Below are 24,742 nucleotides of genomic sequence, written 5' to 3' on the forward strand. Positions count from 1 at the left end.
CCCATAGTTACATAACACTGACAGTTCTGCGTGACACAGAATAGCTGACCTACTGCACGCGATTCGTGGCAAAAATTACAACCCAGGAGCCAACAAACGGAAATGTAACTATTGCATCAAGTTTGTACAATTGCATCTCCCTATATTTCCGATTCTGCTTGCCTTAATACAATTCCCAACGGGGAGAGTTTATGAATGCAAGACCCCAGGACATGGTTCAGAAAAACATGTCAAGAAAGGACATTAGGTTCTGTAATGTCCCATTAATTCAAGTAACTGAAGCAGCCACATTGCAAATCATACAGGTTTATGATTGTAGATGGGCAAAATAACTGGATTCTGCACTCACACACTGTGACAGGGAGCTGAAAGCACCTGCTAAATGAACTGGAGTGTGGTAACACTAATACACACCTTTGAATATAGTAGGAGTACGCTACTTTACATGCATGTGCGGGTGTGGACTAATACTAGATTTAACATGACTGATTGATTGAGTAAGGACTTCACATCAAATCAGTAACTTCTCCCTGGTAATTGTTGCTGTGGCGAGTCATGTTGCTGGATACACTGTATGAGAGAAGCAAGGCGCTTATGAATTTGAACGAGACCACTGCTATCCACAGAGCAGTATAAAATAAGCACCAAATTGCAGCAAAGGTGTCGTTCCAGCTAAAATGGACCAGATCTTTCCTCTTGTCATAGTTGATGATCAAACATAAAGCACATGTGATTGAGAAAAGGACACGGAGGGTAAGTGCACGTGCAAAGAAAGGGCTGAGAAACACATGGTGGCAACATGTCTGCAGCTTGAAAAATAACGTCAGCATCATTTAAAAACCCCCAAATAATTCAATTTACATAAACCATTGCTGCAAGGGGTCAATCAGTACCCCTCGGGTCCACCCAAGCTGGAAAAAATCAAAGAAAACATGTTTGTTCTGCAATTTTAGCATAACCTACAATTATTCTTCAGCAAATTTGTTGTTATTTGGTACTTCTTAAAGCCAATTTAAAGCTAGAAGCACCATAATGGAAATGATCACGTCTCTATTGACCCCAAGACAAAGCTGGGTTAGGAGAATAGCTTGTGCTACTTCGTTCCATTAGCACTCAGCAGTTTAAAACCACAAACCTTTCAGATGCCCTCCAAGAATCATTTCTCAAATGCTTGCGGGCTGGATAGCCTACATACCATTGATTCCCAGTCCCTTTAAAATGACCACGAATAAATCAAACACATAGCTTACGAACCTGACAAGCTGAGCTTTTAATTTACGGTGTAGATTCATTTCAGAGAAATTGCTAAGGATACTTAATTAATCTGTCAGCATACATGTATTCTGTAACACACCCCTGTTCTGGAAAAGAATACAAACTGACCCATATTGATTTGCATCCAAGATAGGAGGTATTAAAAATTAGGCTTTTTTTAATTCATTAAATGTATTTGTGGTTTTAAACAAAATTAGAATTATGTACATTTTCATGAAACGTTATTTTGTAGTGCAGTATCTTGGACACCTGGGACACAATACAGTACATAAACATTAACTTTCAGTTCAACATATAGGGGCTGGGGTTCACTATTCTGACCTTTTAGGTTCGGAATGCTCCTGGTCTTTCTTCCTGTTGTACCCCAAAAAAATATTTAACGTAACCACTTTAACCTCCTTCCCAGTTATAAATGAGTTAATTATTTAATGATACCCATACAATCTGGAGGACCCCAGACCAGATTTGTGCATCAGACACTGTTGAACAACTTACCCCCCAGATGTGTTCAGAAATTAGTTCTTCAAATTAATAAAATTCAAGCTGGTAGCCTAATTATTTCTGATAATTGCATTAGCCCTAAATACAGCTTAGAGAACTGTTCCCATAACTGATGTGGCTTTCATACTGCAACAAAAAAGGCAAGTTAATTAGAAGAAAACAGGATGAGAGAGAGAGAGAGAGAGAGAGAGAGAGAGAGAGAGAGAGAGAGAGAGAGAGAGCACAAACAGGAACAGAATAATTCCACAGTACTCCCAGACCAATACAGCAAATAAACTCAGGAAGGGACTTTAATTTTAGCAAAGGCTAAATTTAAGCAAAATGTATATTTAGACTTCCAATTACTACAGCTCAGCCGTAATCGCAGCCAGCTTACATCAGTGTTTTGCTCTCACTGTTCGCACCAGACACAGGTGTAACTGTTGTACTCTGAAGGTAAGACTGCAGCGTCTTTGCACAAAGACTGAAACATTATTCCAAAATAGCCAGGGTGTGGCAATGCACCAGTGTTCACAAAACACACTGCTGTGCTGCAAGCCCACTGAGAAGCTAAACTCTAGCTTTTTTTTTTAAATTTATTTTTTTAAGAAATACAGAAGAGAAATAGGATACAGTGAACATATACTTGGGTGTAACAAATAGGTTATCCATGCTGGTGAGATTAATATACAAATATATATGTACTGTTGCTACAGCTAAAAACGCAACATGTTTATACTGTACATACTCCAACAGTTCTTAATTAAAATGAGTTTACATGTAACTGGCATTCTATAACACAGATGCCCCTATGCTACTTTTAACATAAACCTGTTTTTGTAAAGCTTTTATAATACATTTTACAAGTGCATTTAAACCATTAGTGTCCATAGAAACTACTAGAAGCTCTTGCTGCACAACCTGTGTGGAAATCACTAGACAAGCCTCATGAGGTTGCTGGGGTGGGAAGCCAGGATTTTTCAGAAGATACGCAATTAATATTGAAGATCTGAATCAAGTATTTCATCACTTGATTCACTTGTAATGGTGAATTAGCCCAATCCACACCAACGACATTCTACTCTGGAGAGCTTATCTGAATAATTGAATAAATCGGTTTGTGCAACACTAATTCTTTCCAGTTTAAAATGTCCAGATCATTGGTAACTTGCACCACCTATAGTGTTTTATTTGTTTTACTTAATTCAATCAATCATAAAAGCAAATGGTTATTTTGGTTGTCATATGGTAAGTTGTGTTTGGTAAAAGTTGTGCATACAAGTAACAGTAAACATGTCAACTCAGTTTTCTGTGCAGGGGATGACTGCTTCTTCAGAAAAACTCAATACTGGCCCCACTCAAACATCCTCATTTGAAAAACCTGCACGAAAACATAGGCGCAAGCACAAGAACATCATCCTGATTGAACCTCTATGCAAGTCTGCAACATCATTGCTGTGATCCATCCCCTCCTTCAGATAAACAAAAAGCATCAGGATGCACACAGTACAGTACAAGAGGTTAAACATATCAAGTTCTGCTTTGTTTTCAAAACGTAAAGCATATATACCTAGTAAAGCAAGATCCCTATTTCTGCACAAGAAAAGCAGCAATATCAAGGCACATATTTTTTTTCTTTCATGAAAGCTCTGACATATGCTGGCTATCGAAAAGGACTAATGTTGATTACAAATTTGCAATACTTTTTGGCAAGACAGAAAGTGTATTTAGTGCTCATTAGCATACGCGTTTAAGCAAAAAAACAGCGCAGCAGTTTAAAAGCAACTCAGGTGCTCAGATTTGATTGCATTAGATGCATTTCCGTCTGTGTAACCTGAATTTAAAGTATCGATTGTAAAAAACAACGACAGCTTTCTCCTTGCAAAATTGGCTAAACCAAAAATATGACTAAAGAGGGAGTGTCTTACCAGTTAACTTAGCTTTTTAACGTGCATCTTAAATGACTTGTGTGTGCGTGTTGACTTGTAGGCTTTTTTTTTTTTTTTGCATCTGGTAATTTTATTTTATGAAGAATTCTCTGTATTAGAAACAAAAATATCACGTCCAGCATGACAAGTGCCTTTTTACAATAAAACAAAAAATCTAAATATATCTATACACATGGGCAAGTGAAGATATATTACCTTGTTCAAACAGTCAGTTATCCTACTACTATGTATAGAATAAAAACATAGTGTTCCAGCAGAGACACATTAATAGGTTATACATGTAGTCACGCTTTCTATGAAAACTGTCAAGAACTTGCATTTGGTTTCAGTAGTGGTACTCAAATTAGGGAAACCGGATGAAAGCCATACCTTTCACTAGGTTGATTATTCTGATCAAGTTGTCCACAGGTGAGGGTCATTGGTGCTGATCGGGCTAATTCACCAGTCCAAGTGAAACAAGTGGAGAAACAGCTGCTTGGGTTTGTGTAGTCTTACGAAAAGCAGCAATCATCACAAACCCAAGCAGCTGTTTCTTCAGTCGTTTCACTTGGAATAGTAAATAAGAACCTTCGCCTGTGGAGGGCTTGCTCCCAATAACCACTTTGTCCCAGTTTAGCTTGCATTTGCAGTACATTTTAACCCTTTCCACATTGGAGATATTCTGAACTTTGAAATGGCCAAACCAGGAAAAATTCTGGACTCTGTGGTTGTTTTACGGACTAGGAGTTGTCTCAGATGACTGCACCGGTCTTCCTAAATGACTGTACCCTGGGTTACACCATTCTGAAAGTAAATTGGTGTCCCTTTAAGGAGAACCCTCTACTTGTGTTAAACCTAAATAAGCAGGGACATGCCGTATACATCTCTCTATCTTTTACACACATACACAATGTACATACGCAGCACATACTGCCCTTGAAATACATAGTGAAGAAAAATTCTTGTGCATGCAATACTTTTTTTTTTTTTTTTTTAAGTGTTAATGACATGTGCTTGTGTTTAAAAATAAAACAAATGCATCAAAAGAATAAAAAAGGTGAAATTATATTAAATCTACTTAGTATTTTTATTCCCGGTGGAGAGAAATATTAGCAAAATGTGTATTTCAACTCTGTATATAAACAGTATACAAACACATACACATACATATACACACATAACATACTGACTAAAGTTTATTTTTGCTCCAATACTAAGTATAGGTATATAACTATAAAACATTTATGGCTGTTCTAGCTAGCTGTCCTATGTCATATTAAATTCTTCATTAGGATATTTTTTCCTGGTTTGGTCCACATTTAAAGTTTTAGACAAACCAATTGTTACCCATGTAAAAATCCCACCCTATTGCACTCATCTCACAGTGATTTTATAAAAGAAATAACACTCTCCAGGCTGCATGGCCCCTCTGCCTTGCCTCAGGACTCACACGCCTGCAACTGGTGGTATTCCTTTGGTCAACATCCTCCTGGTACTTCTTACTAGCATTAGCACCAGGGCAAACACGCCAGCGCCAGTTAGCTTTACGGCAGTTTGGCTTACAGGACTACTGTGTTGGCTGGCTCTTATAAATCCAACAGCCATTGGATCCACTAAGGCATCACACATCCTACAGTACAGTTCTAGTGCAATTCTCAAAGTGTGACTGTACTGCAATGTGTTAATGTAATAAACATGTATGGCTTTAAAAAAATAATAAATTGCATGCAAAACATCTTACTTTTAAGCACGTAGTTCAGACTCAATGCCAACTGGAGGGTTGCCTCCAAAGGGTTTCATTGTCAACCACGGTCTTCAGTCAAGATCACCTGTGTTTTGCCTGCTGAGTCGTATTGCTTTGTGCTAGTTAAAACTGCAGTGCTTTTGAGTTTTTTTTCCTTTAGTTTTAACTCAGCACACAGAAACATGATGCAACTCAGAAGCAAAGAGAAACATGATGCAACTCAGAAGGCAAAATCAAGTAGACAGTTGTGGATTTCAAAAGAAGCCTGCAGTAATACAGCAGCAATACACCGGAGGCAACATAAGCAAGATGGGGGAATGCTGCAAGAATGTTTTAAAGCCATAGGCTTATGAACCTGTGTACTTTACACTATCCTGTCTATTTTAAGCATGCGTGTTCTTAAGGGTTGACTGGACAATTCTTGGTTATCCTTTTTTAGGACAGGTATCATGCTTCCAATATAACTTCTGTTTTAAACAAGAGGACTGTAGTTGCTTTAAAACTCACTGATAAACAAAAAAAAAAAAGCAGAAAAAACTGTACAACAGAGTTGAAAAAACAAACATATTGAACTCAAGGTGCTTGCACAGTTAGTTTACTGCTTGTAGTTTGAAACAGGTTTTGCAATATACTTCGGATATCTAGCAGACAGCAGCAGAGATGCAGGTGAGAACTACTTAAATCAGCTACATTTTTAACAAACAACAGGGTTGTTGTTTTTACAATAACTAGAACATGTGCTTGCACCAAAAAAAGCTAGTACGCATGGGGTTTTGGATATGGTTACTGTTATAATTATTATACATTTTTTTATTTAACCTTGACTGGTTCTCGCTCCAGCCACCGCACCCTGACTTTCTGTTTGTAGTGGTATTCCTTCAGGAAGTCTTGGAGCACAGAGGGCAAAGGGAGCATGCCTATACCATCGTAGGAGGTGCACCTCGAGATGGCCGCCCGGCAGATGTACTGCAGGCTGAAGGGGAAGTTTCTGTTGAGGGGCACGGTGAGCAGAGGTTCGAAAAACATGCAGGAGCTGGGGTCCTTGTAGTGCTCGAGCAGACCGCTCACTGTGGAGGAGTGGAACACACAGGGGTCGTGCGCATCGAAGCTGAAGTTGTGGTTCCACTGCTCAATGCGGGCGTGCAGGGAGCGGTTGTAGCGGCGGAAGCTGACAGAGAAGAGGTAGTCCTCCTGCGCAGAGTCCCTGAGCAGGAAAGTGCCTTCAGGTTTGCCTTCGAGCAGCGCCTCGGCCTCATAGCGGTCCATCACACCCCAGTAGCAGGGGTTGCTGGTGATCCGCAGGAGGTCCGGCACGAGGCAGTGAATGTAGTCGATCTGCGTGTGGACTTTCCACGGGCCCTGGTGGCTGAAATGGCCATCCCCGGACATGTGGCGCTGCTTCGGCCTGCGCGACTGCAGACAGAGAGTCGTGGTGTCCTCTTCCGAGTCACAATCTATTTGTAGCGGAGTTGTTGCTGCTGCTGCAACCACCACTACCGCCACTGGCGCTCCCCCTATAGCTGCTGCAGCCCCTGCCGCGGCTCCTCTATTGTCCACTGTCAGGTCGCTCATCCCCGGAGCTAGCTTTGGTCCCAGCTTGTACAATGAGTTCACCTGCGCCGTGGCCTCGAAGGAGTGGATCTGAGCGTTGGGAGGCGGGTCAACTCCTTCCTCGATGCTGAGCCTCCTCCTCTCCCGCAGCCGGTCCTCCTCGTCCTCGGTGGAGGCGATGGCGGGTTCGAAAGCGTCCAGCAGGGTGGTCACCTGGGGGCTGGCCGGAGTCGTGTGCTGCTTGATGAGGTGCCACTTCTGGGCCAGGTCCGAGCCAGAGGGGAAGGGGCATTTCTCGAGCATGAGCTCTGACAGGTGGATCTTCCGTTTAGTCGAAAACTGAGCCTTGGTAGAGCGAGAGTGAGATCGGATGGGAAAGCAGAGTCCCACGGTGTCCTGTAACCTCTGCCGGAGGGAGAGGCTGCTCAGAGACCTACTGGAGGCAGCGTCCATGTCGTGAATGGAGCTGACTCCGTACCTCCGCTCCCGTCGCTGCAGCCCCCCGCGGGTCCTGCTAAAACGCTTGTCTGTCTCCAGAGAGCTCTGGGTCTTTGTGGAGCATGAGTGTTTCTTCTTGCTCCCCCAAGGGGCATGTCGCGTGTACGAGTCTCGGCGGGCCAGGCGCGGTCCTGTCCGGGTGCGCAGGTCCTCGCTGTCCTGGTCTATCGTGATCTCCACAATCTGAGGGACCTCCGAGACGCAGTTTGGATTCCTCCGGGCTGCGTTATGCAGGGGCACAGGGCAGATTCCCCGCTGCGGGCTGCGCAGTCTTTGGGAAGGGGTATCGGAAAGACAGGTGTCTCCATCATCCTCCAAAGAGCACCGGTTGAAGTTCATGTCCATGTTTTCGCTTCTGCTCCCACCTCTGGGATGGAACAGGTTTTGGCATCTGTTCTTCAGGTTGTTCCACATCTTTCCCACTTTATCCATTGATTGGGACACCAAAACCTGCAGCACAACCGGGAAAAAAAAGAAATAAATATATAATTTTAGGAGGATTCCATCGATTTTACAGTTTTTCAAAAGCAAAAATATGAAGTCCTTTGATGGAAATGAGACTCCCACTTCATAGCAGTCTGATTAATTCTTGATTTTACTAGGAGTTTAATAAGAGACTTCTTACCTATACACTGGGGCTACTCAAGCACATATTAAATGCAAAAGCAGTACTGTACCCTCCCTGCCTGTCAGGGACTTCCCCTTCCCTGCCTCCACATGCTCTTCAATGCAGAGCTGAAACAGTACCACCAGGCTTGGACTGCCTCCTTAATACAGCACATCCACATTCCAGTTCATCAGCTGGGACGGGATCCATCAGTTCATTTTTAGCCCTGGCTTTTGCCTGCAAGCTAGTCTGCCAGGTAACACTGGTCTTACTGTAGTAAACACCTGGAGCCTGGCTGTGTCACATACCGGTCCGTTACATACTGTCCAAACAATCCCAACTAGCCCTGCACCTGGAACACGTGACCCAGATTGGCAGCGTCCTCAAGATGAATGCAGCACTGTACTCCATGTTCAAAAAGCCCGGTTCAAATAAAGAGATGTAAAAAGGTGGAAGTAATATGTGAACACTCTGTTCTGTCTCTTCTTGATACAGTAGTTAAATATCACCACTGTCAGACCTGGGCTCAGTTCCCATTGTAATTAATTGCAATTACAATGTAATGACGGTTCTACAGATTCCATTACAGTTCCATTACTGAGGCAGCGATATGCTATGTGAAGTGTGCTGTCAACGGTGTTGTCCACACAGGCTTTACTGGGGTTCGGCATGCAGGGAAGGCAGATGCAGAAACCTAATCAATATATCTGGGAATGAGCATTAATGTTTATTGTATCTGGTTTAAAATATATTTTATATATATATATATATATATATATATATATATATATATATATATATATACACACACACACACACAATTAAAAAAATCTAAATTTTATAAGTGTTCATTTTTTTAGGAAAATAGAATTTAAGCCTAATAATTTACAGACCCCAACAGCTGTCGCTGATTCCAACTCAGGAACTTCACATAGACTTGTAAGTACGTAAGGACTAGCACGTTTCATAAAAGGTACTAGTCCTTAGGAGCTAAAGTGACATGAGTTTAAAGTTTAAGGCCAAGGGGTCCACTCTAAATACAGCTTGCTTCTGTACCAAAGCTGAGTCATTGCAGACAAACAGAAAAACAACGTGACCTAAACAAACACAAAAACAGCTGAACCGATCCGACTGCATTTGGCTCACCAGGTATTTGCAACCAAAATTGCTGGGTTTGTTTTTGTTTAACTTCTGAATCTCTGGAACCACAGCATGTCAACAATATTGTAAATTGAGTGGCTGTTGTAATGTAGATATTTCATTCCTAACTGCAGTATAAACATGCAATTGCACTTACTTTAGAAATACTAAAATAAACAATCATTTCAATGATGAAAGTCCTTTTCAATGTCTTCAAATTCAACATTTATAATCTAATTTACTTACTGTAGTCTTTTTTTAAATGTAGCGCTATCGATTTCTTACAGCTACGGGTGTCAGCAATAGTATATCGATTGGGGCCGCGGTTCCTCTCAATAACTGAAACACAAGTTCACTGTCCTTGGTGCACACAACTAATCACATGCTAAACTAAAAGAGTCTGAAAAACAAACAGAATTACTGAGCTGGCAATATTTTGTATGCATTATCCACTAGATTTTCCACAATGATAAAATGCACACATCATTTCTAAGCTGAAAAATATCTAGACTTTGACGTGTTTTAAAGTCTAAAGGCTGCTTAAAGCATATGAACTTCAAACAAGCATGGCTTTTTTTTTATTTATTTATTTTTAAACATTGAGGAATTTGTAGCTGTCAACAGTGGTGACTTACATAAGAGACTCAAACACAGACACACGCACACCTTTGAGGAATGTAGTTTACCAACAAGCACCACCTACAGTGGTGACTTACACAACACGAGAGAGAGACACGCACGCACACCTACAGTGGTGACTTACACAACACGAGAGAGAGACACGCATGCACACCTATAAGCACGGCATATTTAATCCCAAACTCTGTGGCAAAGCAGGAGTTTTGTTTCCCAATAGAAAAGACGTGATCTCAGGTGAACGTGATAACTGCAAATACTCTACCCTCTCCTTGTGCTACACACAATGGGATGTTTTGAACATTTTAAAAAAGTACTGCTACTTGTTCAGAACCATTTGAATTTCAAGAGTAATTGTGAACTCACCACCGGGTGAATAACTATTAGAAATAATATGTTCCAGGTGAACAGAAATATAAATGAACATGGACCTCACAGGGGGATGCCAACCCACCCCTCAATCCCATATAAAAGCAATGGGGGAAATACAATTAATATATATTTTATTGGGTCCAAAACTACATCAATTTTTTTTATTTTCAGCTCTTTTCAATAATGAATGCATGAAAAGGGTTAAATATTGTTATTTGTGCTTTTAAAAAGCACCTTAAGCAGTAGATTAAACACAATAGATTTTATTGAAGATTTTTTATTTAAAATTATATCCAGCATGTGCAAAGATGGCAAAAGGACCACGTGGACATGTAACGCACAGGTGTGTCCTACTTAAAGAGATCCAGCTCAACGGAAAACAGTACGTACTGGTCCACTGCAGAGCCCGCTCCTGTGCTTCTGTAAAATGCCCCTTTGTCTATCTTTTACATTCATTATTCAAACACCTGTTATAGTAAACACTCCCCCACCACTTTCAAACTTTCGAATCTCTTATGCAAGGACAAGAAACACAAACAAGCTTTATGTTGTACATTTTAATGTGTTATGCACAGTTGTTAAACAATAATTATGGTCATTCCATGACAAATCACCACCAAAAAGTTGGATTTTAAACCCTACCATCTCCAATTTACACCAAACTTTGTTCTTAGGGCTGTTTCAGTCAAACAAGTTATGATCAGGTCAAGGGGTCAAAAGTTAGAGGTCAAAATGTGGTTGATGGGTACCCCCCTGTGACAGGGAGTACCCTGTCTGGTTCAGCTGTGCTGCTGCTTAGTAAACAGAAAGGCTTGCCGCGAAGCTGAGCTGATCGGGAGGTCCTGATTGCCTGTGTTTACATCGAGGAGGAGAGCGTTCGCTCCGCAGGATAACTACTACGGAACCCTTCAACTGCAAGACAGTGCCTGTGAAGGGTCTGCCCAGCCAGGACTGTTGGAAAGACCCAGAGTAGGTTAGTTTAGGGAATTTTATCCTAAACTAAGTGCAGAGAGGATTTGCATAGTGTGGTAGGTTCCTGGAGCGGGTACGTCTCTTTTAATTAGGCTAGCGCTCGCCTTGTGTGGCAAACTTTTATTTTTAGCTTTGTTTTGTTTTCTTGAATAAGTCTGGCGCTAGGATTACCATTGTTGGTATTCAGTATTATTCAGTGACTCAGATAACATCGCCCTGTTACACCCCACTTAACCAACCTTTTACTCAGAAACTGTTTGTGCTATAGCCTTGGGCATGGGTGAAAGCGGTCAATGATCATTTTGACTCAAACTCCTGGGCAAAAAGCCACCTAGGCCCCCTGAAGCTCCGAGGTTGTACATGCTCTCAGATGCATTCTGAGCCATTTTAGACCACTATCAGAAGCAAATTTGAACTTGACTTGGTAGAAAACATTTTATCAGATGGATCAACCTGATAAATCACACATGAGGCTTGTTAAACATTTTTTTAATGTTAGTCAAACCTTTTATATCTATACCCACTTCACATATTAATTTTTATAAAACCTCAGCTGCAAAAATAATATACAATGTCTGATGTCGTAAATACCGTTTTCAGATACAAATTTCTAGGACTTTTCAAAAGGACCATTGACAAATTTAAGGAGTTACCTGATTTATGGAGTGACCATTTTCAATGTTGATAACTAATAACCTACTGTAAAAATAAAGCTTTTGCATTACAGTTTATTTAACTGTATAATAACAAATCTAAATTATACTCACTTGAACAGGTAAGCTCTGGACCAGTAAACTTTCTTATTTAATAACACAGAGTCTTTCTACCTATAGGTGAGTGTTTCATTCTAAAAGCAGTCCAACAATTAGGTGCTTTAATCAAATGTCAAAAGCAATAGTCCAAGAATTTTGTCTCAATCGTAGGCGCCTAACTTTATTAAAAAGTGGGGGGCAAACTGAAGGACTAACTGCGGACCACAGATAAGCACATTTATTATTAAGCTCTAAGAAACCAAGCAAACCTTGCTGTTGTGAAGTTACAGTTTTAGTAATTGCAAGCCAACTAAATTGGGGAGGTGTTTCAGCATAAAATGTCCACTATGTACTTACTGAGCACACATTAATTGCAAATGCATGCAAGTAGCACCAAATGGCACAACCAGTACGAATGGCATCTCTGCACTGTGCTGCACCTAGAATTCCCACATGCAACTTATTAAAGGAAAGTGTTAAAGAAAAGTCCTGTTCTTTTGAAGGTAAGTATTCCCTAAGTAAGGCAGTTCAGAATACTTGCCATGTCAAAAGCACTGGTTTACTTTATAAAATAATTATAATAGTTCTGAAGCAAATGCAAATACATTTTCTGATGAATAAAACAGTTTCAACACTATATATTTAACAGTATGAACTTAGTTGCAGGAAGGACCAGTCAAGAGTTGTTTCTTGTTTTATACCATTGAAATGGTCTTATTGCTCTAAGAAATTGTGTCTTTGCCTTTGTTCTTGCTTCTAAATATGGTTAACTGAGTTAGAGGGCAAAGTTGTTGCTACTGTAACCAAGCCATTTCTTACTACGTTAACATTGGGGCTAGTTTTGCACTTGCTTCGGATCGGGTACACTATTTTATATCTTTAACAAGGGCCGCCAGTGTGCAGAACAACGGGGAGAGTATAAGCAAAATGTTTTAATTACCTTACGATTTCAGGTACAGTACGTGCTTAAAATAAGATGGTACTGGCTGCAAAAGAAGTACTGTGACAATTGTCGTTTTTAATACACAAATAAGCTTACTTGAAAAATGTCTCGTGCAAATTCCTACTTGGTTTGATTGAATTAGTACACAACAAGCTTCAATATGAAACTTAAATTTCGATTAAGAACGACAAGTTTAATGAAAAAAATAACCTTTTAACCTTGTGATGGTATTGGGGGAACAGTCAAGCAAAGAACTGCAAAAATGAGCTTGCAGCATCCCACTGATTGCAACCCCTGAAGACATGTATTCATTCTGCAAGACTGCCTTCGACAGCATAACCTTCCTCTTTGTATCTGGAAAAAGACATCATGGCCAATGCTGAACACTTAAAACATAGGTTCAAGTCCGCATTAACCATAAAGGGTACTACACACCTGCATAGATTCATCCCCATTTCCCACTCAGCTCCAAGTCTCTTCCCTCTCCATAAATAAATAAAAGTATATCCAGGGATGGCTGTGATGATTCTGAAGCCGAGGAAGAAGATGCAGTTTTATATCCGAGAGGAAGTTTTGTTTCTGTGAGAGAGAGTTCCACTGAACTGGTGTGATCTTTGTTGCAAAAAAGTACATTTTCATCTGGAATAAAAGGTCCTGGCTTATTCCACACTGATGATGTGTTATTTATTTACTCATGTCATCTGATTCATAATCAAATGTTTGTTACCTGAAGATTATTCAGGTTTCTTAGGAATGGGGGTGGGGGTGGGGGGGGGGCAGGTTAGGTTTTAATTTTTTTCAAAGCAAGCCAAAAATATTACCTTCCTGGAATTTTGCACAGATGAGGCCAAGACCTTGACCTTTTATTGGTAATTTTTTGAGATTTTTATTTTTGGGGTTTCACCCCAAGGTCAAAGGTGAAAAACTTTGTTAAGCTGCAATGTTCTTTTGTTTTCTTTCAAATGTATTTTGTACCTTTTTTGGATATGCTTTGGGATTTCCAATAAAATGACACCTCCTACAAGTCTGTAGCACGAACTGTTTTTGAGTAAAAGGTTGGTTAAGGGGGTGGGGTACCTATCAACCACATTTTGACCTCTATAAACTGACCTCTATACCTGATCAGTCTAAAAATGTAAATGTGAGCTTGTTTGCCTGAAACAACCCCAAGAACCAAGTTTGGTGTAAATGGGAGACAGTGTCATTTGTCACGGAATGACCCATTAGTGACGGTGTGTAAGGCTGTCGCCTGTTGGGTGATGTGTCACGGAATGACCCATTAGTGAAGCTACTTCTCAAGAGGAAAGAAGTACGTGATCAAGTCTGGGTTGGACACTGTATATCGTACTTCGACAGAAAAAGGCCACACATAATGGCCACGCCACCAGCGCTGTGCAAACGCTACAAACTGTGTGTATTCCTGCTCGCCCAAGATACAATACCAAATAAGGGCTGCTCAAAGGAGAAAATAAAATGCCTAATATTTCTTGTTTTGTATGTCTTAAGAAGTTTTATTGCCAAAAAGCAGAAGGGGATTGCCTCTGCCAAAATACTGCACGCTCCCCCATTGTGCTCTACCAGAGTCAAAGTTTTTTACTAGAATATTATTTACTGCTGTCTAGTAAACGTTAAGTGACAAATGGGTGCACTTCCTTAATGTTAGATAATCATTTGTTTGGTTTTTTTGGATGATCTTTCCCATCATACAGCCATTCAGTTTATTGCAAGAGATTCACATAAAATAAAATGAAAATGTACAGTAGCAGCCGTACGGATGACACGGCTGGAGTATTTTAGAGGAGGAAAAAGAAAACATACTAACTTGGGAGCAACTCATGCAAAAGACAGACTACAGGAAGTAAAAGGTTAAGCTTGACCATGCCGTACCTCTGGAAACAGAGTCCCGGCTTGGACTGCAATTAAGATTTAATCACACCAGTTATATGGGGAATAAGTCATCTCTGTTTCGACATCTCAGGAAGCAATGAAGCAACTTTAACCAGAAAGCATCGTTTTCAGACTGGACGCCGAATGGGCTGACCTTTAGAAACCACAGGAAATGAGGATGACGATGTAGTTGCCCAAACATAAAGAAAAGCAGTGTCTCAGAATAGCAGAGGTTTGGAAAGCTCAGCGCATAGAAAGAAGCCTGCAGCATAGTCCAGATGCATGTTTCAAAAGCACATGGCCCCTCAAACAGTGTGAGAGCAGACAGCGGGTAATGGAATAAAAGACAAAAGCCATGGGGGGGGGGGGGGGGGGGGGTCAAGTCAAGTTCAGATTCTATTTCTCCAGCCAGGTCCTACTGTACTCAAGACTTTCAACAGTAATACCATAAGAATTTAACCCTTTAAAGTACAAGGGACATATGTGTCTCACAAATATGTATGTGAACTTTCTTATTTTTGCAACAAGGTGTACGAAAAAGGGTTTAAAATGTACTGACGGGTTGAATCCGAGTATCCAAATTGTCAGTTTCCACATGATACTCGAGTCAATCTCAAATGTATTTTAAGAAGAAACTGTCTGAACAACCACTCAATTCCTTGTGTACCTCAAGGGGTTAACTGATGTAGGCTAATTTGTGTCTAACTTGCAAAGTTATAAGAATGTCAATTATTGGGGGGTTAAAATTAAATGTAGGCCTATTTCTTTTTTTACAATACGGTCTCCATAAGCAGACTTGAGAGAGACAGGAGAGTATTTTTTTTATCGAACACCATCCTAGACCACAGACACACATGCCCCACACATTGACTTTGGTTCATAAATAAAAAACAGCGAAATCCTTGGATAACGTGGCTTTACAAGTTAACCTCAAGATTAAAATTGTTTACATTCATTTATTTATTTTTTAAAAAAAGGTGTCGACTCCCCTGCCGGGAACACCAAGCATGGTGTGAAGTGCAGTAGCGAGCCTGTTCAACTCCAGAGTCCACACATTGGGCATTTCAATCTGACCGCTATGAAACCATTTTACATGTATTAACATTACATTTTATTTGTCCCTTTTCTCCCGCATACTGAATGCGATTTAAATACCCTGGATTTGCAGTGCTCAGTGCTCTTAGATCTGTTGAGTCCATTAGCTCTGTTGCCTGCCGCTGGTTTAAAAGCAATGGACCTGCCATCAATGAAAACTCTCAGTATTTTGCTTGGTTGTATATATATATATATATATATATATATATAGTTGCATGCATGGGGGTAGGGGTCAGGGCTAGTAGGTGGCTCTTTTGTATAGCAGTATCAGCGCTATGCTTCAAAGCGGGAGGTCCCGGGATCGACAGTATTCACAGTCACTGGACAAGACACACGGCTCCTTCCCACACAGACTGTGGTTTGTGTGCTATTGTAACCAATCTGGTGGCCAGTCAGTGTACTGTCTATCTATTAATTAAAAAAAACTAAAACAAAAAAAACTAGGCACCCACATTTGGAGTTGGATTGTTTTGGTGAGGCCAGGGGCACAAATCCTTGGTCTGTCTTCTGACCACTTTTTCTAATATTATACAGAAGTTATTATCCAAGTAAAAATGTCCCCTAATTGAAATCCCTGAGCATCTTGTTAGCATCATACCGAAACGCATTTCACCTGTCCTTAGGCAAGTTACTAATGTAAGCCTGCCCCCCACACCCACCCACCCACCCCACCCCACCCCACCCCACCCACCCACCCACCCACCCACCCCACCCCACCCCACCCACCCCACCCCACCCCACCCCACCCCACCCCACCCCACCCCACCCCACCCCACCCACCCACCCCACCCCACCCCACCCCACCCCAAATGTTGTTGATTAAAAATACCCCTTAGTTTTAGCGCTTGGTATTTACGCCATCTCATTAAAAACATGGCAATAAAGGAATACCGTAACCATCTTTACTCCTCAAACATACTCTACTCAAAAGTAATGGCACCCTGATTTCATATTTGTAGGCTGGTTATGGTGGGCGGACCCTTGTTATTCCAGAATCCTCAAACTTTACAACAGGTGGCGTCTGCTATGTAACACATGCATAGAGAGGCAGACAGAACTTCTCACTGCTTCGACTCGTGGAATCCTTCACACGAGATGCAGGTTTAAAAAGAGTATCCATTTGTAACAATGCAAACACTGTCTGCAGTGAACCTGTTGTACAGAACTACTGTACCAGGCATTTCAGAGAAATGACACGGTATGTCACATTTCAACTTGCTATAGCAAGTCCTGACACATGTGCTTTGATCTAAAATGGGGGCAAAGGACTAACAACAAGGGGGAGGGGTGGGGTGGGGGGGGGGGGGCGACTGTGTAATACACCAATATACTTTTTAACATACACATGCAGAAAAGAGGTTAGGAAAATAATAAAAAAAAATCATAGAAAATATTTCAACTACTAATTGTTAAGTTGGGTTCCTGTAATCAAAACACCAGGCACCATAACACAGTTTCCATACAGGCACACACAGCAACATATTAAACAGGATTCGCTTGTTTGCATTAAAAGGATTCCAGCCCCAGCAGTGCAAAAATGAATTCCTGTTTCATATTTTTAATATTTTATATATAAACTGGTGCAAGTGAGCAAAGGGGTGACAAACAAGTTGGCATGCAGTTAAATCTACTGTTTAGGAAATGTAAACTAACTGGACTGTCAAATAAAATGCACATAACGCTACAACATAAAATAAAGTAGTTATTAATAGACCGATAACCGATAATAAATGTGATACAAAACAAATGAACAATCCTGTATGTGGTATCTACAGTACATTCTGTACAGCAATAAGTTTACATGATTGTTTAGCACAGCTAATGCACGCCAGTATTGATGTTAAATATATATCAGGTTTTAATTCTGTCTGAACGTATGATTTCAACTGCAGCAACTGGCATACAGTCCTACTCAAATTGATTTCCAAAAAAGTTTTTTTCTCTCCTTTATTTTTTCTGATCATCTACCAAGAAAAAAACAATGAAATATTTTTAACAGGAAGCATGGTATGAGTTCATACCTTGTATATTTTATTACGTTCAAATAAAGGGTGTTTGAAAAAAGTTGCGAGAGAAAAAAAAATTGTTTCATTTGACTACTACAACGCTTATGGAAAACAGATTCAAGATTTTAGACTGTTTGAATCCACCATTTTATATTCCCTTCGGTCACAATTTTTTTTTTTTTTAATTTAAAAAAAAAAAAAAAAAAAAAAAAAAAGGTAAAAAACAGTTTGCGTGAACACTATACAGTTCGAGAAGCTGCCCTGCCATAACTTTGAAAAATCACTGTATGCGTTATAAAATAAATATATACAGGAAACTTAACATGGTACAATTATACACACAGCGACTGAAGGGGATATAGAGAAGCTCAATACGTTTGCAGATTGGATGCAGTGGCAAAGGCTTTAGCATCCGTAACTATGAAACACTCAACACAGTAGCACTCATTTTGCAATACTAAATAGATAGAAGTCTTTTTCAATGTCTTCATACTGTTCTGGCAAATATTCACATCATCGGGGGGGGGGGGGAATTCAGAAAATGGTGGAATACTGCAAACAAAGTTACATATTGTACTGTACTAAGATTTTTTTTCTGAACACTCTGCAGTGTCAACCCCTCCCCTCGATGCCTCCATTTAGTAACAACCTCCTGTTACATCATCTTAGTGAATCAACTGCTGAAATTTAATAACATTCATTGGGTCACGAATGTGGAAGACTAATTTGTTTCCCATTTAATTTTTTTTTTTCTTTTCCACACTCACACACACACACAGCCCTACAACGCTGGAGAATTCCTGCTTGTGAGCTTTCCAATTCCAAATGCATTAAAGTTAAGAACACTTATTTAACATATGAACAGGAAACAAAATCACAACCTAACACCTCTCCTGTCAGATCACACGAGATAAGTAAATCCCCACCAGTACAGCAGAACCAGTAGCTTGATAACCCGCAGCCCCTGTCCTACATCGCAGCCCCATGCACCAACTTCACCAGCTCACAGCTTCTTTCAGGACCAGGTCCCAGTGGAAAGTCACTGGAGGGATGAACAGAAGTTAAAAAGGGGGCATTTCCTTTTTTTTTTTACTGGAATAATGCAGAATATAAGGCCTCAAACCCTCTGCTGTATGAAATCTTTATTATTCTGAATATGGACACCTCACGACACCTTCTTTCCACGTTGTGTCCCCTTCAGTCACCGTGTGCACAATTGCACCAATCTATGTTTGCTATGTATGGATCTACTTTAAAGCATGGATGTGGTGTCTGAGGGCAACATCTCGTACCCTAGAGTTCACACAAACCGGTTAAACATTTCTCAAACTGAAATGTAAAAAAATTGTGACTTAAGGGGATATGAAAAATAATGGATCACTTTTACCTTTAGAATACAGCAGCATGCACAAATCATCCCAGCTTCTTTCTTTCATGCTTTTTGTTACCCACCGCAGTAATATTGAAAGAGAAGTTCGCGATACCACTACTTTATATCTCCACTGCACATGCCTACAGTACGTTTAGCAGTGCAGTGCTTCACCTGCTACCAACTGTATCAGTTTGCCACAGGTAGGTATTGACTTTGTACAGGAATACACAAATGCAGCAAACTGACTCTTCATTTGTTAGTTAGGCACATATCCAGAGCGCTGACCCGCTCCCCTTGATATCAATACATCCCATCGTCAGACTATGCAGTACACAATAGCAGCTCACTGCTTCTTACAAATACATTCATTCATCAGGGCAACTGATACAAAAATAAAATGTGGGTATGCTGACGCTGCACACTGTCTACTGTACAATAGTACCCTTATAAAAAAAAAGTTTACAATAGTAAAAGCATAGCAAAGTCTAGAGAAAGCAAGGTACAGTATTGCTAAGCATTGCAAAGAATTGCGAGGTACAGCCAAACATATTTCTAAACATATTGGCAAAACCACGGTAAACTACAGTAAGTGCATAGTACAAGTACGGGAAAAGCATTGTAAAACCGCACAAAAAACCGTGGTAAACTTTTGCAAGGGTAGGCACTAAATATAAACCAGCAATATGAATTACAACTATATACTGTATTAGTGCATACTGGACAGGTATACAATAGAATCCACACAGTTATGTGAATGACTGAAATGGGCAGTAAAATTGAATAATGTATAGATAGATAGTATTAAATGCATTTCTCTCTTTAGGGACACACACACTATATATATATATATATATATATATATATATATATATATATATATATATATATATATACACACACACACTATATATACTATCTATATTTATGGCACTAGCACTAGCATTCTTAAAATGCTGTACAGTCATTAACTACTAAGCAGGCCTTCTCTGATTCAGACTCCAGTCTGACAGATGATCAGATCACCGGGTTAAATAATAATAACACAGTACAATAAAACGTCAAACGGCTGCAATAATGGAAAACGATCGGTAAACAATTCGTATTGCGTAGCCTTGTTTCTCATCTGCATTAACACTGAATAAATTATTTGTAGCGGCCTTTTTGCCCAGGACGACCAGACTGTGTAGTACGAGTAAATTAGCACTCGTATGAAATCCTAGCAATGCTGCCCGTGTGTGTGCCAATCGCCGCTACACAGGCAGAACGAAGACTCGGTTACTTGCACGCTTTGTAAAATAAATAAATACATAAATAAAATACTTCTGGCAATATTGTACAAAGTTGTCATTCTCGCAATAATAATGCACACAAAGTTCTTGCATAACTAATCACGATATGCATTCGTCACGCCAGCTGCTGCAGACCGGCCGGACTTTTTTTTTTTTTTTTTTTTAACAGCGCTGAAAATGGCCCAATGTTCTTGCTTTGCATTGCACCTACCTTTTTTTTAACCCCTATCTTTTGTCTGAAGAAAATAGCACTCAAACTGGGCGCATCTCCCTCTCCAGCCGACCAGGAGGGTTTATAAAAATGAGACGGGATAATGAAGTAGCATTTCGCAATCCCGTTTTTCTAGATTTTATTTTTATTTAATAAAAAAAACAATAAGTAAAAAAAAAAAAGCAGAAAAAGTCCTACTCTCCCGTTTCCCCTTTGCAGCCGCGGCTACTGTGTTTCCGAGGCTTCCTCTTCCTCTCGCAGTTATGGTCGACAAGTCGAGAAAGAAGTGACGGAGGCGTTGTGCTAACTTGCAGGCGGGGAATGGTCGGCAACACGCCGCTCCAATTGCAACTGGAGGCCGCGGATACACTTGTGAACAGAGATAGGAGGGGAGAGAGGCGAATGGAAACAAGCTGTATCGGGGAGTGGCAACACGGGCAGCCAGTTGGAAACGTGGGAAGGTTAAAATATTGTTGCGTGAGAAAAAGTTAAGTGAATGCAAAAGAAAAAAAAAAAACATTGGTTGAAGGTGGCTGACAATTCGAGATCATATAGTAATTATTTAGCGTTTTTTAGTGTTATAATGGTGTATATCTAAGTATAGATGGCACACCTGCCTAGTGTCAGGAGGATACTGCAAGGGAGGGAGCACGGCTTGGGGGCTAGTGTGTGGAAAGGAGATGGAGATATCCCAGCTCCCTTTATTTAAGCACCAATTCAGATCCGTTTTTAGCTCCATTTATTATTTTTAGGCCCTGGGTTACTATGGCAAGTTTGCAAACTGGGAAAGCTTCCCAAGCTGAAAATATAAAACGGAACAGGAGAAACAAAACTGCATACAGCGAGCAGGTATTGTTAGTACTGTTGACCCCTGTGTTTGTACTTCTAGAAGAGGCGTTTACCTCCATTACAGCCACAGTCTAGGACTGAGCTCAGGGACAGGTGCATCAATCTATATACATTTATTAATACAACTTAAACCGCGTATATAGCGCCTTTCATCCTAAACAATTATTGTTTATTAATATGATCCACTGGGGGGTTATCATCAACCACAAATGGAGGACACATCTCCCCAGATGTTGGGCGACTTGATCCAGAATAACCAGTAAGTTTAATCTCAAACTTTTTAAAACGTTTTATTTTATTACAGTATCTAACCACTTACAATAAAATCAGTTAATGCATGAATGCACCAGAGGCATTCTGTATGAGCACAGAACAAAATACAATAAAAATCATTACGACACTGAAGTTATTTAAAGAGCTCAAACCTCCCACATTGCGGCGTGTTAAACCTCAGGTGCGCCTATAATTAGGCAGCGTGGTATGTGGTGACACTAACATTGCGCAACCAGCTGCTGTGAGTATCGCCTCAGCCCCATTCTGATGAGTAAGCGCTCTTTTTTTTTTAAAGAAATGATTAGGAATAGGCATATTACAGTGCCAAGAATCTCTCTCTCTCACTCTCTCTCTCTCTCGCACGTCTGTGCAAAAACACTTTTGTCTGTCTGGTTTCACATACCCCGATAAGCACTGAACTGTCTGCACTGCCTAGTGTTACATAAGTCCAAGATTAGTGCTAATTGTGAAAACAGCTATACATCCAGCCCTGCTTACATAGGTAAGAATCTGTACGTTTTATTTATTTTTTAAACCACAATTATAGATAATTTATAAACCTAAACCCCATTGGATTTAAATAGCACCATCCTTTAACTATATTGTAAATGAATATGTTACACCTTGAATGCCCATGATATCACATGCTGTGTCTGTTTATTATCCCATGTTCTGTGTGCTTAATCATCATGTACTACTGTTTCAGCATGCCTACTTCCCTTATAAAGGTTTACCACGCTATTTATACACTGTATTTTTGCAGGTTCCCCCTGGTTACACAATGATAGTATGACAACATGCAATGACAATACTATCGCATAAATATCTGGCATAATGCTTAGTTGCAAAACCTGAAGTATCTTTACCCATTCATTGGTCATGGCTGGCAGTGGGATAAACCCACTGTTGTCATGACGATCACAATAATGACAAAGCAAGCCGCCCCTGATATGCTGGTACTGTACAGTCAGTCACTAGCTAGCTTGCACAGAAGCATGTGAATGCCTGCAAGACGATAGCTGCCAGAGTTCATGTTGTGTTATTGGTAGTGACGGTAAAGCTGATGGAGACATATCCTGGAAATCCTCATCAGCCATAAAAAAATCTCCAAAAATAAATGATCATTTATGTGGTTTTGCAGCGGAGCCGCCAGATCTGTGTTGTCCTCCGGCACTATAGGTCTGGTGGCATTGCTGTGGATCTGCAGTGCGAAAAATGATGGCTTGGCAGGAGTACGTTTCGGAGGACGCGTGTTCCAGCCTCCGTTTCCCGAGTCGGCGGGGGGGGTTGCGAGCGTAGAGCCGAGGATACAGATAATAATTGGGCATACTAAATTGGGGAGAAAACCGGGGTAAAAAAAAAAAAATAATTGGCGACGACTAAATTAAAAAAAAAAAAAAAACAATTCTCTGTGTAAAAAAGTGCCTCCTATTTTCTGTTCTGAATGCCCCTTTATCTAATCTCAATTTGTGACCACTGGTCCTTGTTTCTTTTTTCAGGTCAAAAAAGTCCCCTGGGTCGACATTGTCTATACCTTTTAGGATTTTGAATGCTTGAATCAGATCATCGCTTAGTCTTCTTTGTTCAAGACTGAATAGATTCAGTTCTTTTAGCCTGTCTGCATACGACATGCCTTTTAAACCCGGGATAATTCTGGTTGCTCTTCTTTGCACTCTTTCTAGAGCAGCAACATCCTTTTTGTAACGAGGTGACCAGAACTGAGCTCAATATTCTAGGTGAGGTCTTACTAATGCATTGTAAAGTTTTAACATTACTTCCCTTGATTTCAATTCAACACTTCTCACAATATATCCGAGCATCTTGTTGGCCTTTTTTATAGCTTCCCCACATTGTCTAGATGAAGACATTTCCGAGTCAACATAAACTCCTAGGTCTTTTTCATAGATTCCTTCTTCAATTTCAGTATCTCCCATATGATATTTATAATGCAAATTTTTATTGCCTGCGTTCAATACTTTACACTTTTCTCTATTAAATGTCATTTGCCATGTGTCTGCCCAGTTCTGAATGCTGTCTTGATCATTTTGAATGACCTTTGCTGCTGCAACAGTGTTTGCCACTCCTCCTATTTTTGTGTCATCTGCAAATTTAAAAAGTTTGCTTACTATATCAGAATCTAAATCATTAATGTAGATTAGGAATAGTAGAGGACCTAATACTGATCCCTGTGGTACACCACTGTTTACCTCGCTCCATTTCTACATGTTAACCACTCCCTAATCCATGTGCATGCATTTCCTTGAATCCCTACTGCATTCAGTTTGAGAATTAATCGTTTATGCAGGACTTTGTCAAAAGCTTTCTGGAAATCTAAATAAACCATGTCGTATGCTTTGCAATTATCCATTGTCGATGTTGCATCCTCAAAAAAATCAAGCAGGTTAGTTAGACACGAACTCCCTTTCCTAAAACCATGCTGACTGTCTCCCAGGATATTGTTACCATATAGGTAATTTTCCATTTTGGATCTTATTATAGTTTCCATAAGTTTACATATAATAGAAGTCAGGTTTATTGGTCGGATCGGTATTATGTTTGCAATTTTCCAGTATGTCGGTACAACCCCTGTGTCAAGAGACTGTTGCATGATCTTCGTTCGCGATTTGTAAATAACTTCTTTCATTTCTTTTGAGTACTATTGGGAGGATCTCATCTGGCCCAGGGGATTTGTTTATTTTAAGAGCTCCTCGTCCCTTTAACACTTCTGCCTCTGTTATGCTAATGTTATTTAAAACTGGATAGGAACAGGTCAACATGTGGGGCATGTTGTCCGTGTCCTCCTTTGTAAAAACCTATGAAAAGTAATCATTGAATATATTTGCTATTTTTTTTTCTTTGTCT

General features: G+C 40.2%; 2 protein-coding genes across 2 annotated transcripts in view; one reads left to right on the forward strand and one right to left on the reverse strand.

Moving 5' to 3' along the window:
- Positions 1-2,349: 2,349 nt before the first annotated feature.
- On the reverse strand, positions 2,350-21,177 carry socs5b (suppressor of cytokine signaling 5b). Its single transcript, XM_034005277.3, has 2 exons — positions 20,759-21,177; positions 2,350-7,926 (listed from the first exon to the last, which is right to left on the reverse strand). The coding sequence occupies exon 2, from the start codon at positions 7,906-7,908 to the stop codon at positions 6,238-6,240; it is 1,671 nt and encodes a 556-aa protein (XP_033861168.1). The 5' UTR covers positions 7,909-7,926; positions 20,759-21,177; the 3' UTR covers positions 2,350-6,237.
- A 12-nt stretch (positions 21,178-21,189) lies between these two features.
- Positions 21,190-24,742, forward strand: part of LOC117402738 (GTP cyclohydrolase 1) — a 37,039-nt gene continuing 33,486 nt past the window's right edge. The window contains exon 1 of the mRNA XM_059024706.1: positions 21,190-21,866. The gene's annotated coding sequence lies outside the window, so the exon portion shown is untranslated. The remainder of the gene's footprint in view (positions 21,867-24,742) is intronic.

This window comes from Acipenser ruthenus, chromosome 5, assembly GCF_902713425.1.
Source record: "Acipenser ruthenus chromosome 5, fAciRut3.2 maternal haplotype, whole genome shotgun sequence".
NCBI lineage: Eukaryota > Metazoa > Chordata > Actinopteri > Acipenseriformes > Acipenseridae > Acipenser > Acipenser ruthenus.

Excerpts from the sequence above, each read along its gene's own strand:
- socs5b (XM_034005277.3), bottom strand. The coding sequence starts at position 7,908 with ATGGATAAAGTGGGAAAGATGTGGAACAACCTGAAGAACAGATGCCAA.